Source organism: Perna viridis, chromosome 3 (genome assembly GCF_037379345.1).
Source record: "Perna viridis isolate PV_CMFRI_1.1 ecotype Kerala chromosome 3, ASM3737934v1, whole genome shotgun sequence".
NCBI lineage: Eukaryota > Metazoa > Mollusca > Bivalvia > Mytilida > Mytilidae > Perna > Perna viridis.
Window position 1 is genome coordinate 30,059,599 of NC_142447.1, and position 16,784 is coordinate 30,076,382.

Genomic DNA, 16,784 nt, shown 5'->3' on the forward strand with positions numbered 1-16,784 from the left:
ACATTGATGCGCATTATAGATTTTTTTTCAAATTCATGTTCTGAAAATAGATTTTCTAGGACATAATTGAAGGACACAAAGCAAAAATATTTTCCAAAAGTAGACAATGAACTAGATTGGCTTAGCTTGCTAATTTTCTGAAAACTTGATAGCAAAATACAAAGAAAACATAAATATAGTACTTGTGGATAAGGAGAATTTGTATTGGCCTAAACAGCAATTTTTGCCAAAAATATAATACATTACTACAGGTAATTTTTTTCAGGGGTTTTATCATTTTGGTAAAGTCATGTAAAGGTAAAAGCTTCATGAATTTAAGTTAAATACAAACCTTCAAAGTGTAAAAGGAAAGAAAAATTAAGTACACTGAAATTCAACACAATTCTAATCATAGAACAAATAGTGAAATTTGACACTCAAGAAAGTACCTGCTACATAGTAATGGAATAATTTATGAAATGTTCATAAGACTAACCTGTTCCACTAGCTTACAAGACAATGGAGAATAAGCTCCACTGAAGACATAAGACATATCTGTGGGACTTTTCAGATTAATATCCTCTGTCTTTGGTATCTAAAATCAAAGGAAAAGTAAAATTAGTTTTTGATGAATTAAGAGACAAACATATTCCAAATATTTTTTGCAATAAAAAAGTTCCATAAATTTAATCTGTGAAAATTAAAAATATGTTTTGCAGACCCTAACATTGTACTAACTAACTGAGTGAAGTAACATTGGAGATATAGAGAGCATGAAGACAGGCAGTCATTCAGTCTCCTCTTAAAAAATGGTTTGCATGTACATGTATTCCTAAAAGAAAAATTAAAATTCCACAAGATAGTCATCTCTCAGTAACACTCTTACTAATATAGTATTTTACATTTTCACATCAATATTTCTGTGTTAGGGGGTAAACAGCAGGTAACCATACATACCAACTGTAGCCTTCTACAGAGACTTTTAAAAGAGCTATGTCTAGTCATGGCAGCCATACTGGATGTAACTTTGCCTAGAGATGAGGCTGGTTGTTGAGTTCCTGCCTCCTGGTCAGTTAACAAACCCAGTTTGTTAAGGTTATAGAAAGTCAACATTTGTTCAAAACCATGACTCTGTAAAAACAAAAATCATATAAATTTTTAGAGAACGCTTACCCTACCGGTGCACCTGCTTCCATGCTCCCAGTTTTTAGTGGAGTCCAAGTTGCTCATTTGAATTTGTTACTTTGTATGTATGCTTTTTGTTACTTTATGTTCTTTGTAGTGTATGTCTGTTTTCCATGTCTGGTCTTTGTCCCTGGATTACATTCTTTTGATTACCGCTATAACCTTGGTTCCCTTGATTACTCTTTAATTCATCATCATTATATGCATGAAAATCAAACTTCGATGTTTTTACCAGTATTTAAAATTTATTTAAGAGGCTGTCATTGTAAAAATCAGGCAGATGCTATATGGATAGCACAGGGTAAATTTTATTCCACTGAATTGTTTATATGTATCATATGTACGTCAATTAACATAGTTTCTTTCAAATAGACTATGGATGGCTCAGAAAATAATTGTAAATTTCCATAACAAAACAACCAAATTTTGCTCAAATTATAGAGTTACCTAGCTTTTTTCAATGAATTTCAGTACTTTCTACATAATTATTTTCTCTTTAATTGTTGCAGTTAATCAAAAACCAACATTCAACTTTGAGAAAGGATGGATAAAAATGTGCCACCTACTGTCAAGATATAAAGATATGAAGATATGTACAAATAAATTAAAATATCCTAATACCATAGGTAAGGATAACTGGAGAACAATTTATTGCAAACAATATGATCAGTCTATCAATCTAACAGTCCATCAGTCAGTTTATCAGTCCCATTTTCAAACTGTAGAAATCTCTGGCACTATGAACTTGGAAAGAATATAATTGGTCCACCATTCCCATTTCCTAACTTCAAAGTTCTATGGCGCTATAAAGAATGAAGTATTATAGAGTATGATTACCTGACAGTATTGTTTCTTAAGTGATTTATAATCTCTAGAGTTGATACCATCCTGAGTCAATGAGAGGAGGCATAACAGCTTCAAACTCTGCATCATGTTGTACTGTAAATCAAATAGATAAATAGGTAGAGAACAAACATGTTAACAAGTAGGGCGGCTTCAATGGCTTAATTACATTAGATTATTTCTGGTTAAGAAGGACATATTAATATATAATACCAACTTCTATGCAAGATACAGTCCCTGAACTGATCAGCAAAATGATTTGACAGATGAATGACTGCTGACTGATTGGTCGCTGAAGGATCTATAACCGATGACCGACCTGATCACAATTTTGTTATGTAAAATGATGGATAATCTGTTAAAAATAAAACAAATGTAAAATAAAAGAATTAATTGATGTTAAAGATTTAACATGAAAAACTTGTAAGTTAGATTTTTTTCCTTTATCATTTGTCTCCCTTCATGCATATCTACATATTATGCCTAAGCTATAGCAATTTAGAAGCGCTGTGCTTTTATGGTTTCAACATATATCTCCCTTTGTAAGCAATGAACAACTATCTTCTTTCACACACATCTACATGAGATACCTCATCTTCCAATATAAATATTGTATTAAATTCCATCGAGCGTTTAGGAGAAGTTACACTTACTATTATCAAATATGTAAAAGTCTAAGTTGGATTATCCCCTTTTGAATACATATGAAACTCATCATGTTTCTTCATGCAGATCTATATATTATGAGTAACTTTCCTTTAAAAATTCATAAAAGTACATTGAATGGTTACAGAGAAGTAACAAGGGCTCACTAGATGAATGAACAGACAAAAGGACTGACAGAGAGTGTGATTTCTATATCCCTCACACAAAACTTTGTTTGCAGGGGGTAAAATTGTGTGATGTAAGGCTTTTGAATTTGTAAACATATAGGACAATACAGAATTTGTGTACTTTTTAGCTCATCCTGCCAAAGGCCATGTCAGCTATTGCCATCACTTACCATCCGTCTTCATCGTTCATCGTCATTGTCGTCCGTCATCATCGTTAACAATTATACAAAACTCTTCTCCTCTGAAACTACTAGACCAATTAAAACCAAACTTGGTATGAATGTTTCTTGGGGTATCCTGCATAGATTTGAACCGTTAGGTATAGCTAAATTCTTATGGGTTAAACATTTTCAATATGATGAGATCAGTGGTCAAATTTTGGTTTCAATCCACTGAGCCATATTGGAGTTATTGCCCTTTTTCAACCATTTTTACTATTTTTAATGTTATTTCTCTCAAAAAAACTTCTCTTCTGACACTACTTGACCAATTGAAATCAAACCTTGTATTTAATGTTCCTTTGGGTATCCTGCATAGATTTGCAGTGGCTACTGTTACTAAAAATAGAACATAGGGGTCAGACAGTAGTTTTTCGCATATATATCTCCAAAACTGTTAGGAATAGCTAAATTGTGACAGAAGAGAAATATTCAGCATGATGAGATCTACCAGTGGTCAAATATTCGTTTTAATCTGTTAAGCTGTGTTAGAGTTATTGAACTTTTTGACATTTTTTTGCTTTTTTTAATGTTATTTCTTTCAAAAATCTTCTCCTCTGACACTACTTGACCAACTGAAACCAAACTTGGTATGAATGTTCCTTGGGGTATCTTGCATAGATTAAAGGTGAGGATTTTTGATCTGTCGAAAAACATGGCTGCTGTTACTAAAAATTGAGCATAGGGGTCAGACAGTAGTTTATATATCTCCAAAACTGTAAAGTTTAATAAAATATTTTCATTGGCTGAAATGATCCTTATTATTAAGACTACAAAAGTCTTCAGCGAATAAAGTTGTCAGACAAGTCCTTGTAAGAGTTATTGCTCTTGAAAGGAGAAATATGACCTTTTTTTTTTTTTAACAATTTTCAGTCAATATCTTGAAAAGTATGATAGATTAAAAGAAACTTTCAATTGTTGAAATGATCCTTATGATAAGTCCTACCAAACACTTCTTGAGGCAACATTGTTGGACAACTTCTTGTTCAATTTATTGTATTTGATAGGCAAAATTCAACCAGGTGAGTGATTCAGGCTCCTGGGAGCCTCTTGTTTTCATTATTTTGAAGTATCTTTCTATTAATTTGTACACTACATATCATGACAGTAACATCTTTATATAAAAAAAAATACCTGTTTATTTATCAGTTCCTCTATAAAGGCAGTATTCTCTCTCAAAGCTGAACCTTCCAACAAACCTGTTACAGAAAAAAAAACCAACATTGTAGCTGAAAATTGAGAAAGATAAACAAAATCATCAGAAACACATTAGAATACACCATATCAATATTTAATCTCATAAACCATGAAATAGACCCAGTGTACACTGCCATAGTCTGTAAAGAAACACAAAGCGTTGTATTCATAAGAATCCATATATAGAAAGATAATTTTACGTTATTTGTTATTATGATTGATGGTACTGTATTGTCTGTGTACTTTTATCTGTATGATGTGATTGAACAATATTGCTATATTATTGGAAAAAACTGTCACACCTGCAGTATTACAATATCTTATTAATATATATGTCTTAACATATTTTAGTTTTTACATTAATCATCTGTACATAACTAATAAAATTAACAATAAAGATGATATCACGAAAAACTGTCAGCTCAAAATTTATTTCTCTGAAGACAAAAATAAAATAGGTTACTGTGACATTGTGGTGTGGGTACAGTTATATAATTATATTACATGTGCCATGTGATGAAACTGCCTGATTCTTTATATGGAACAATTTTTATACATTTTGTATCTAATTACTTAATGAGTCATGACAACTGTGAGTATTAGGAATGGAGCATCAGTGACATTGTACATACATGTAGATGCTCTGAAATATGAATGGCTCAAATTTGTCAGTTAGAAGTGTTCAAAAAAATAATGTATGCAATTAGGAAGTGATTGAACTTCAAATGCAGCTGCAATGCATACATTATAGAAAGTCTCACACATTCCTGTCAAGAAATTAGCGATATAACAATATAGGGGTGCATTATCAAGAAAGTCAAATATACTATTTTAGTACAAGTAGCTCTGTCCCTCATATACAAAGCTTCAAATCATTTCATTGTTTATCATGGCTTCCAGAACAATTCTGCTGATATGGTGTTAAACAAATGATACAACTATAAAAACAATGGCATTTGTAAATAAAAAACTTAAAATATAGACCATTTTGTGGTAAATTGATGAGTATGCTCAATATACACTTCCGCGAGGTAAGGCTTGGGTAGAACAAAAGAATTTTCCTCGCAGAAATGAATATTGAGCATGCTCTGTGCACACTTATCGACTATACCACATTTAGCACAAAAGTGTCTATTGGCAACTAAAAGCAAATTTCTTTTTTGTTAACTTACAAAAGGTTAGGTCTAACATTCTTCCACAGTACCCCCAGGGAACTACTTTATAAACATATAAAAATGTAATAGGTTGCCCCAGTTATCAAAGTAATTAACTTGTCAAATTACAATTCCATTCCAAGACAATTAACTTCTGATAATGTTTACATTATGAACTATTGGGAGACATGTGGATGCTGATCTGAAATATTACTTCACTGCTATATAACAATGCTGGACTCCATGGCTAATCAAAAGGAATTAAACTATCAATTCAACAGCATTCAATGATTAAATCTTAAAAAAAAAAAACCCAATGTTAAAGTCATGAATAAAAAGACTAAAAAATTTATAGCACATAAGACATACAATAGAAAACTGAGAGAGCACTCAGAGTCAATCATCACCTGAGAAAATGGAACCGGTCCAAGTGAACAAGCTAGTTTTAAAACATATAATAAAGCTTTTTTAATTAGTGGATCAGAGAGTAATTCGTGTCATAGATATGACAGGAGTAATTTTTGCCAACTGGCGAATTTTTAAGTTATTTGTTCATTGATATGACAATACAATGCAATAGTTTAATCATACTACCAATATATATTATATCAGAAAAATGTTTCCTTGACAATTTATTTTTTTCACCAGATTTTTATCCAGATAAAACACCAACTTAACTGACATGATTTATTGCCGATGATGCAGTACTCTGTGCCCGGTATCTATGTTTTTCATGTCATATCCAACTGTATGTCAGAGAAGAGAAACAAATATCTCCTTGAGGTTAAAGTTTCGTTCTATCTAAAGTATAATATCAGAAAGAAATTATAAATCATTGATTCACTATTGTCTAAAACTTGAGGACATAATGAAACCTATTAAATAAGTCAGAGTAATTAAGACCAAGCAATGCATCAAAAGATCTTAAGCCCCATATTACATAACATGGTTATTTTATACAACAAACATAAATCTTTCTCTATGCACAATACACACATGACAGATGCCCCTAATCTATAATTTAATCAGATATCAATTACAGTGCTCCCTAAGAAAAGACATCAAAGTGCATAAAATTCCATCAATTAATCGCTGCAAGCACTTTTCTCCATTAATTGAATGTTTTTGGTAATTAATAAAGTTACAGACATATTAAGGATGTGCTTGCCATTGATAATGTCACCTGAGACACTGATATTTGACCATTCACCAGAAAAATAGAATTCCAGAACATGATGATAATGATCAACCAACATCTGTTAAAACTTTATCAAAAGTACTTTGACAATAACTTTCATAGAAAAATCTCCTACCTGAAATAATCAAATCAAGAACAATAACTCTTGCAACGTTCCAATTTCATAACTCTCAAAAGTGCAACAACTGAATGACTAACAAAGATTACTTTATGGACTGTAACCTTTTCTGAATTCTAATTCTAATATGACGTCCTTAAGGCTTGAGACCACAACTGTGGTCGATTTTCCATTGCTATATGAGCAGCACGTGACTTATTGGTCATGATTTGTGTGTGTGTAAATTACTGTCCACCTCAATCGTGTAGACAAACACACGGAACATTCCAATGTGTATTAGCTGTTTTCATTCAATTCAGTAATGTGAATGAACATCAAATAAAAATATTAAACATTATGTTTTAAAAAAGCTATACCATATTCTGTAAAAATTACTTGTACACACATACTCGGTAGCATTCGCCACGTGCCATGTGCGCCATCATGCATGAAACCAAACAATAACAATTGTCAATGAATGAAACATTGTACCTGTCCATGTGTGAACACTGGTGACCTTATAATGCAAACGACTATTGCCATATTTAATAATGTTCTACTTAATTACCCACATTTGGTTTACACTCAAGTTTGATGTACAAAAAAAAATGATATACAATTTTTCTTGTCATTCTAATACAAAGTTAAAGACAAGTAAAGGAATTTTCCCAGCAAAACCAGCATTTTTATAGACCTTTAACCTGTGCATTAAAGTCGTGCTTGAGTGATCAAGAGATCAACATTTTCTGCATATGGAGTGTTCATCTCACAACTCATACATTATGCCAGAGCTTGCCGAATCTACGCAGACTTTTTGTATCGCAATAGAAACCTAACAAATAGGCTTCTGGAACAGGGTTATGTTGCTAAAAGATTGAAGTCATCACTACAGAAGTTTTATGGTCGTCATCATGAACTCATGGATCATTATGGTGTATCCATCTGCACCATGAAAACTGATTTATTCAACGGGTCATAGTTTTCCTTTCCTCATTTGTCTACCCTGGACTTGACTTTTTATGAGCAACTCGGTGGGTGTTTCTAGGAAAACAGAGGACACTTACCCTAACGGTGCACCTTGTCCATGCTCCCAGTTTTTAGTGGAGTGCGAGTTGCTCATTTACTTTTGTTGCTTTGTATGTATGATTTTAGTTGTTTTATGTTCTTTGTTGTGTATGTCTGTTTTCCATGTCTGCTCTTTGTCCCTGGATTACATTCTTTTGATTACCGCTATAACCTTGGTTCTTTTGATTACTCCTCCATCTGTCTGAATAGTGTAATTGACAAATTCAGTGATTGTTTGCACAAAATGTTGACACCTGTTGAGGGTTGTAATAAGCTTGGGGTAATAAAATCGTCACTTGAACCAATGTTGGGCTTACAGCTCTTAATGTTTTTCGTACTTTAAAAGATTTCAGGTGAAGAAATGAGACTAGGGTATTTTTGTCATCCTGAAGAGTCTTTCGTCAACAAAGGAAATGACGAGTGCTAGAAAAATCACTGCCCAGTTAATTACATATGGATAAGTCAGATAAGGTGCATTGTTCACCTTGTTTTCAAAGATTCTATCAAACACCAATGTAGATATAACTTTTTGAAGGTACATTCACATGCACAATAATCAACTCATAACCTGTAAACAGTTTGGAAAAAAGGCTGGAAAGGAACATGCCTAAAATTTTAGGCATTGAGACCGGGAAATACAAACTTAAGTTGGGCAAAGAAATAAATATGTTTCATTTGAAAGCATGTTGTTCAACTCAAGTACCAACATTTTACAAATTTTCAAAATTTCTCAGCTTGTAACTAAATAACTTAAAATTCATTTGAGAGAAAACAAATTTTTACAAGACCGCTTCCTCAACTTCAATAATTTGGATACTCAATCACAAACCAAAAAAAACAGCTAAATACTTGTAATCATTTATGAACAACAATACTGAAGTACGTAATGACCCCTAGACCTCTTTGCAGTGTTAAAAAAAATCTTAACTCCAGAAATGAATACAAGAACAGCATTCCAATGTCCCCCACAAAGAAAAAAGTGCCGAAAACTTTAAATTCACTGAAATTTTCATAGTCCAAGGGCAATAACTTCCATAAAAATCAATCAACCATAACCAAAGTTGAACTTAATCTGTAACTTCTCATAGTAACACTACAAACAAAATATAAAATAAATTGGTAAAAGCATTACAAGAAAGTGAATTCACTGAAATTTTCAAAGTCCAAGGGCTGTAACTTCCGTAAAAATCATTCAACCATACCAAAGTCAAACTTAATCTGTAACTCTTCATAATATGGCCACATACTAAAAACAAAGTTATTTGGTATTAAAAAGCATAACAAAAAATAGTGTGGAAAATGCGGATGGACAACCAGCATTTCCATGTCCCCTAGAAAGTCTCGGGGGACAAAAATGGGGAAGAAACATGCAACCTTCCATTAGAAAAGTTTGCACCAAAATTTTTTAAATCAGTCCAATGAAAGACAATTTGACAGAATTTTGAATGGAGAACATGGGTTAAATAACAGGCATATATAAGGCCAAGTAAACTTCAATGGATTTTCATCCAAACTTCACAAAAAATATGGGGAGGGTATGAGGATTTTTTGTTTATTTTTTATTCCTTACCAGATATTTGTTAGCCTAATTTTAGCTACCTGAAGTGTAGATATGTACTAAATCCAAAGCCACATCAGTTTCAGAGTAGAAACATCATTTTAGTCACCAAGGAATGAAAGATTTGTGTGTTATGGTACCTCAGTACTGGAAACTGATGTGAAAAAAAAACCTGATTTTGGAATTCCAACCCAATTTTTTTTTTTTTTATTTTTGACAATTTTTAGGGACAGGAAAGGATGAAAATCTACTGATTAATTTTGTGTGGCCTAAGTCAAAGACATCTTCATTTGACTGATTTGATCCTTAGGCAATTAATATTTCAAATACATACAAAAGAAGAATTAAATTCAAACCAGATTGGTTTCAATACCTATAATATATTGTTATCATTGGTGGCATCATTGTTCTGATTTGATACAGTAACACCTAGTTTAGTGATTTAAATGACAGTTGAATTCAGTATAAAATTTCTTACTTCCTCCACCTGATAATCTAGTTCTACTGGTACTTTCATAAAAAAAGTTCTCTGGAAATACCTAAGGTTATAAACTTAAATTAAAGAGTCTGGGTGATCAAGGTTAAATTCAAACATATCTTACTGTGTTCTGTCTGTAAGTACTCCTCAAAATCTCCCTTAGTCTTCTTCCCAAGGATAACCTCACATGCACCAATATCTAGACAAAAACAAAATCATAAACTTACTCAATAATGTGAAAAGACCACTACCCAACTAAGAATAGCTAGGCTGCTGTTTCAGTTAATTCAATCTTTCAATGAACACACAGAATAATGTTAAAATTGACTTAACTCTTAAATTTAAGTCAAATATTAAGGCTGTCCTATCTTCTTGGTTATAAGTTTCAAAGTAAAAAAAAATTGCAAACTTTTTTTCTTATGATCAGATGAGACAAATAGACTTTTGAAGAATATTTGAAATTAAGAAAGTGGGAATGTAGAAACAAAAATAAATAAAAATAATTATGAGGATATTATTCTTCATTGCTGAAATGTTTAAATACATGTCAATACAGATAGGACTGCCACAAAAGGCACAATATTACACTGAAAGACCAAATCCAAATATTATATATACACCAATGGTTGACCCACTTACGATAAGATAGAGCAGCTTTCTGAGCCTTTAGCCCTCTCAGTTTGGTGGCAACAAAATCTTTCATATCCCCAACTGACTCTAGGTTGTGTCTTTGCTACAGAGTACAGATAGATATCAAATTTATGACAATATGTTTCTGCTAAACTGCATACCAAAAGTTCCTGTTGATTTAGATAAAAGAAACTGGTGACAGTATTTTAAATTCCTAAGCAATTTTTTATATATTTATTACAGATAGAAGCTAATATTGAAAACTAGATAGTTAAAACTCTCTGACAAACTTGTAAGAAATGGGCATTCCCTTTGATCATATTATTTTTTAAAGTAACATGTCTCCTTCTAATCCTCCACAAGTAAGTTTTTTTTCTAAAAGTTCAACATACCCAACTCAGCAATGAATAAGAGGTCAATAAAATTGGAAAGAAATCCACAATGCAGGACATTTTTCTTCTAAAACTGTATGTAAGCTAGTATACTTGAACAAAACTGTCATTTGTTATCTCCTACTCACATCAAAATCTGACTGTAGATTTTTGGCTTTAAAACTTAGATATTCAAATACATTGGAAAAGTGTCTATTTCTCACTTCATCAAAAATCTAAAAAAAATATGAAAAAATATTATAATGGCTTTTGTTTGATGCTGCAGTTGTTTTTGCACAACATAATTATATAATTTGTTGTCTTAGTTTCTCTGGAGAAGAATATTTATTTTTCACTGTGTTATATGTAAGTAGGCATTCTAAGAGTATCAAAACCTGCTGTTAAATAGATCCATGTTGGGTAAAAAATCAGAATACTTTACGATGAACGACAGAAAAAAATGTCACGATGATCTTTATCTAAAAATCTTATAAACCAAATAAAAAATGATTATATTCAGAAATGAATAAAGCAGTTTGGATAATTTTATACCTTTACTTTAAGTCCAAGGGGCATAACTGTGCATAGAATGATCATACCAAAACATTATATCAATATACAGTTTAATCAACATAATGCATTTTTCAACAAGAGCAAAGACCTGTCCTAAGGCCTGTTCCATTAAAACCTAAGGGAGAAGCATTTTTTTAATGTATACATGGGAGGTTGTCACATGTCCTGACATATTTAATGAAATATATAGACTTCGTTCGTTTTGTATTGCTTCCATAGGTGAGTCTCCTGGCAATAAAAGTGCACCCCTCTCCCCATACCTGATGTGTCTTAATGAACCAGCCCTAAGTCAGAAACCTATTTAGTGACTGTACTGTGCCTTCTTTGTCATTAGAACCTTGTTTAATTTTCTTGTACAGTTTTGATAGTTTGTGCTTTAGATGCTGTAAGAATTCTTTGTTTAATTAAGTCCTTTTTTTGTTGAACATAAGATGGTATCTTCTATGTGAATTTTTATAATCCAGTTTTTGTGCTAAATTTATATTGTCTCATAAACAATTTTCCAATATTCCTACATCACTATCGAAACTACAGAAAACTTATCTGACGATGATAAATATAAATAAATGACTATATGTAAAATATCATATTAAGTTATTCCATACAAACCTGGTCCTCACTGGTTAGTAATAATTTTGTAGGTTGATCTTTACCAGTTACTTCATGACCAAATTCAACATAACCTTATAACAACAATTACATAAATATATTAAGGAAAACAATTTTTTTACATTGTTTTTTTTTCTGAATAAATACTTATTAAAGTTACAGGTTATCAACTGAAACTAAGATTTATACATCATAAGGCAGCTTTATGGTTCCAGGACAAACATTGTACAGACAAGAAATAAATAAGGAGACAGAATGTGTGTATCATGTTCAATTTCACTAAAGCCTTTCAAGCTTTCCTTTGAAACATAATGAAATCAGTCCCAGTTACTTTGATGCTTACAAGAGATTGATGTAAAATGCTGAATACAAACATTCCAATGATTTGTAAGAGTTGTGTCTTAACCTAGGTCTACCTCCTTAAGTGGCAGTTTTTTTTATAAATATCAGACAGGAGGTGATTGGTGTATGTCAAAATTCTACAAAATTCACTTTTATTTCTTATTTACAGACAGTTACTGACCACATTACTAGTCAAAGTTTGTCTTTTGGTTGTTGCAATTTGACATGAAAGTTATATAGATGGTACATGAAATTAAAAGTATTGTCATTTTTGAGTAGGTTGGTTTTAGTGGGAGATAAATGCAGGGTTTTCTCCTTTATAAAAAATAAGGCATTTGTTTATTGAAAAAAGGATTGTTTGCTCAATGCGTTATCTGCACCAATAATTGTCTCTACTATTTGTAGTGTCTGAATTTTATATGGACTGGTACTTAAAATCAAACAAAGTTTTTAATTGTATGACACCAAAAATGACAACCTTATAAACATATATATGTCTTAACATTTTCTTTTTCCAGAATAGCTTTAGATCACAAACTATCTTATAAAGGGATTTTATCCAACATTAGATATTTGGTTACTAGAATCAGTTTAATAGAGGGCAAAAATATATTACTGACATGTCACTACAAAATTACAAACCACAGGAAATTCCAAATGTATCATCCAGGAGACCTTCATATGTCAACTGGGAGCATAGTGGGGTCACAAAGTCAACATCTGAAAAAAAAAATTCTGTATAGTTCTGAGAAATAAATTATACATTTAAGTGTTACATGATAGAACTTTAAACATTTAAAGCAAAATTTTCAACTGATCTTTTATGTAAAAATCTTATCACAGACACACATAAGATTTATCAACAGAATCCAGAAATTTGGAGGTTACATCAATTAACATTAAACAATTCAATTACATCAACAACAATAGATATAACTCTAGTAACTTTTAGGGAGTAATTCTACAAGTTCAAATTTCAGATCTTCTCTAAAATTTTGGGAGTTATTTACTTAACTTTTATTTCTTAATGAAATTATCAAGTAACATAATTTATATGCTATATCTCTTAATTTCCACATGTCACATTATGCAAAAAGTTCAGTTTAAATCTACGATAAAAGCTGAGTCCCTGATAATTATATACCTCTGTCAATAAGAATAAGGTTGCCAATATCACACTTGGAGTAGTCTGGTCCTGACAACTTCTCTCCAAGAATGGTCTTCATTAGATCATATACCATCTGTAACACGCATGGTAGAAATAAGAAAATTTTCCAACTGGTAAAGAAGGCAAGTTTTGACTAAACTAAACTGGCCAAGACAGATATTTACATTTATTTGTCCTTATGACATGTTGAACAGAAAAAGAGAAAAAAAATCCAAATTATGTGGCTCTGTGGGCAAGCTCTGCAAAACAAAGCTAATGTATTTAGGATTCAGTAGAAGTTTTAGGGATTAACAAAAAAAGAATTAAGTCTTTAGCCAAATCAATTTATCACTGAACAATCACCAAAAAGTCAAGGGTTTGAAAGTACAGAAGAAAAGTAAATCCATATCTCATTGAACTGAAATTCAGGCTTGTGGTATTTTATTAATCTTAGAACTTATTAAACTAACCTTTGAACCTTTACCAATACAGTAGGTATTAGGTATAATTCCTGAAGTTTGCTGTATACCAATCAAAGATTTGGCAACAGTGTGTATCCATGTATGATCATTGTCCTGAAACAGAAATAAAGAACTGTGTCCCCAACACAGAATATGAAACATATACCCAGTATTACATTGGATTTGCTCATTTTATTTGGTATATTTCTCTTCCCTCTGCTCTTTCAATTTTAATCATTATTTTTATTTCTGTTTTCTTGCATTCTCAAAGATAAATTTTCTAATTATGACCCAACTGTGAACATACTGTAATCAGATTTAGAAGAAAATGATCCCTTGTCAAATTTTCTTTACCATTACAATTTGTTTGAAATGGAAAATTCAGAATTATAAATGCACATGTGTTCAGAATTTTTAAAAAAATCATGCAGTCAGAACTACATGTATTTTATATACATGTACCATATAGACAGAAACACTAGATAACATACTAGATAAAAAGATCTAAAGAACAGAGGTAACTCTAATGACAGGATATCTCTATCCAACGGAACTAAATCCATCTGTAACTCATGTATTGTAACGTAACCCATCACACCCTCATGTTCCAGTATCATCTCACATACATGTAGCTGTAATACAAATGTATCCAAAGTAAGATTTTTTTCTAAACAATTTGCCAAGTAGATGTTTTTAGTTTGCATTTTGAAGTCAAGTTTCATTGTGTTTTAAAAATACAATATAAATTCAAGTTTTATTATGCTCATTTTTTCCTCTTATCATTTATCACCAGGTGTGCTGTAAATGTACTCATTTCAACACTATCAGATGTTTCAAATTCAAAGTAAAATCTTCTATCCATTTTAATTTTATTGGTCAAAATAATCATCATTTTTACAAAACTGAACATTATAACCCATTTTTTAATTGATATTTTTAAATTTATTCTTCTCCAGGAAGGATTGGTTTAGATTACTTCCCCACCTAAGACAGTAAAACTTTATTATAAACATAGACCATGTTAAAATATCAATTTTACTGCAGAAATCTTTAAAACCAAGACTTGATTAGTCCAGATTACACTTCCCTTGTGAACAGTGTAAAAGTTTCCAAAAATTTGATACTGGGGAAAACTGCTTGCAGATCTTAATACACCACCCAAAAATGCTATAACTAGAAATTATTTAACAGTTTCTATACAAAAATTATGAACTATTTATGACTTAGTAATAGACATTCTAACATTGCTGGCTTTCATAATTAAGCATGTACACAGGCAAAATTGCAATTTAAAATAGCATATGTTTAGGACCAATATGATAATATATGGCTTGTGCATATAAAAACAAATAAAAAGATAAAAAAATATACTCTATAGTCATGTGAAATCCTCTGAAAAAAAAATTTAATTTCCATATGCCTTTCATTTATTTATTTTTCGTGAATTTTATCCGTAGTCCTAAACATGTGAAAAACATATGCTTTTCGGGTGTTTAACAAATTTTTTTTTAAATGTTACATTTAAACACAACCACAGATACCTTTCTAGGGACCATAATTATTCTGTACTGTCTGTGGATATTACTGTTCCTATCAGAATTAATGTGATCAGCTATCACCTTCATTGTGTGCATCTCTGGTCGTACCATATATACTCTCCTGGAGATGGGCAAATAAAACAAAACTTCATGATGAATTATACCATTTAAACTTACATGCTTTCACAAGTCAGACTATTATATACTATCATAAGTGTCAGTATTTGAAGTTTTAGTTTTTGGGACATAATTTTTATGTGTACTTTCCGGAAAAAATCATGTTTTACAAAGACGAGATATGAAAACAAATAAAGTATACAAAAATATCTTTATATCTTTTTTCAAAACAAAAGAGGACCAGTCATGTAATCAATCTATTACAACTTCATATTATCCTTATAAGACAAAACAAACACAATGTGTGGTCTTCAGGGCACCTAATTTAATTACCAACTTAAATTTTTATTCTTCTATTTCAAAATTAAATAAAATGACTTTCTACCCTGTTTTAATCTGTTATTGTACTTGAGTTTTAGATTTTTCAAACATACATGTAAAGCTTATTAGATTTATTATGGTATGTATCTACAGTGATTTTGTTTGCTTTGAGGAGGTAGACCTAGGGTAAGGGACACAGTTATTACAAATCATTTGAATGTTTGTATTCAACATTTTACATCAATTTTATGTAAGCATCAAAGTAACTTGGACTGATTCATTCTGTTTCAAATGAAAGTTTGACAGCCGAGGGTAAAACTGAATATGATACAACCATATTTCTGATTTTAAGAGTTATGTCCCTTACCCCAGGTCTACCTCTTTAAATTATCTCTGAAATAAGGCTGTTTCCCCTAATGAAAGTTTCCCAATTGGTCCAAAAAATGGCTAAAAAAATAATCCCACATATGATACTGCTATGTATTTCCCATTGCAGTACAAGGTAGAATATGGTGTGTCCGTTCAGAATTACACTGATTAATTATTTATGATTTATCTTTGTCTTGAAATTCTCTATAAAATTAATCAACTTAATTACAGGTTATAAGTTCTGTAGGATTGTTCCTACTTTTTCAATTCAAGAAAATGATGCATATTTTTCCAATAAAAGAGGATGAGGTCATTTTGAAATAGGCCAACAATATCACTTATTTAAAACATATCAATAGATATAAGGTGTCACTGATTTTTTTCTCTGAAATCTTAATGAAATTATCAAGTAACACAAAATACACCTACTAGGGATTACCAAATTTTCAAAGTATTACTAAAACCCAAAATAGCAAAATGTTGCATACTACCTCATGCTAA

At 31.2% G+C, this 16,784-nt stretch overlaps 1 protein-coding gene across 2 annotated transcripts in view; it reads right to left on the reverse strand.

The window, feature by feature from the left end:
- Positions 1–16,784, reverse strand: part of LOC148621809 (vacuolar protein sorting-associated protein 33B-like) — a 28,491-nt gene that overhangs the window by 4,395 nt on the left and 7,312 nt on the right. For both annotated transcript variants that reach the window (XM_088576548.1, XM_088576547.1), the window contains exons 4-16: positions 15,480–15,597; positions 14,430–14,570; positions 13,948–14,052; positions 13,475–13,571; positions 12,973–13,050; positions 11,989–12,062; positions 10,956–11,042; positions 10,445–10,538; positions 9,930–10,004; positions 4,193–4,257; positions 2,002–2,103; positions 937–1,110; positions 476–574 (exon numbers count right to left, since the gene is read on the reverse strand). In XM_088576548.1, coding sequence (XP_088432674.1) covers positions 476–574; positions 937–1,110; positions 2,002–2,103; positions 4,193–4,257; positions 9,930–10,004; positions 10,445–10,538; positions 10,956–11,042; positions 11,989–12,062; positions 12,973–13,050; positions 13,475–13,571; positions 13,948–14,052; positions 14,430–14,570; positions 15,480–15,597 — 1,309 coding nt within the window. The remainder of the gene's footprint in view (positions 1–475; positions 575–936; positions 1,111–2,001; positions 2,104–4,192; positions 4,258–9,929; positions 10,005–10,444; positions 10,539–10,955; positions 11,043–11,988; positions 12,063–12,972; positions 13,051–13,474; positions 13,572–13,947; positions 14,053–14,429; positions 14,571–15,479; positions 15,598–16,784) is intronic.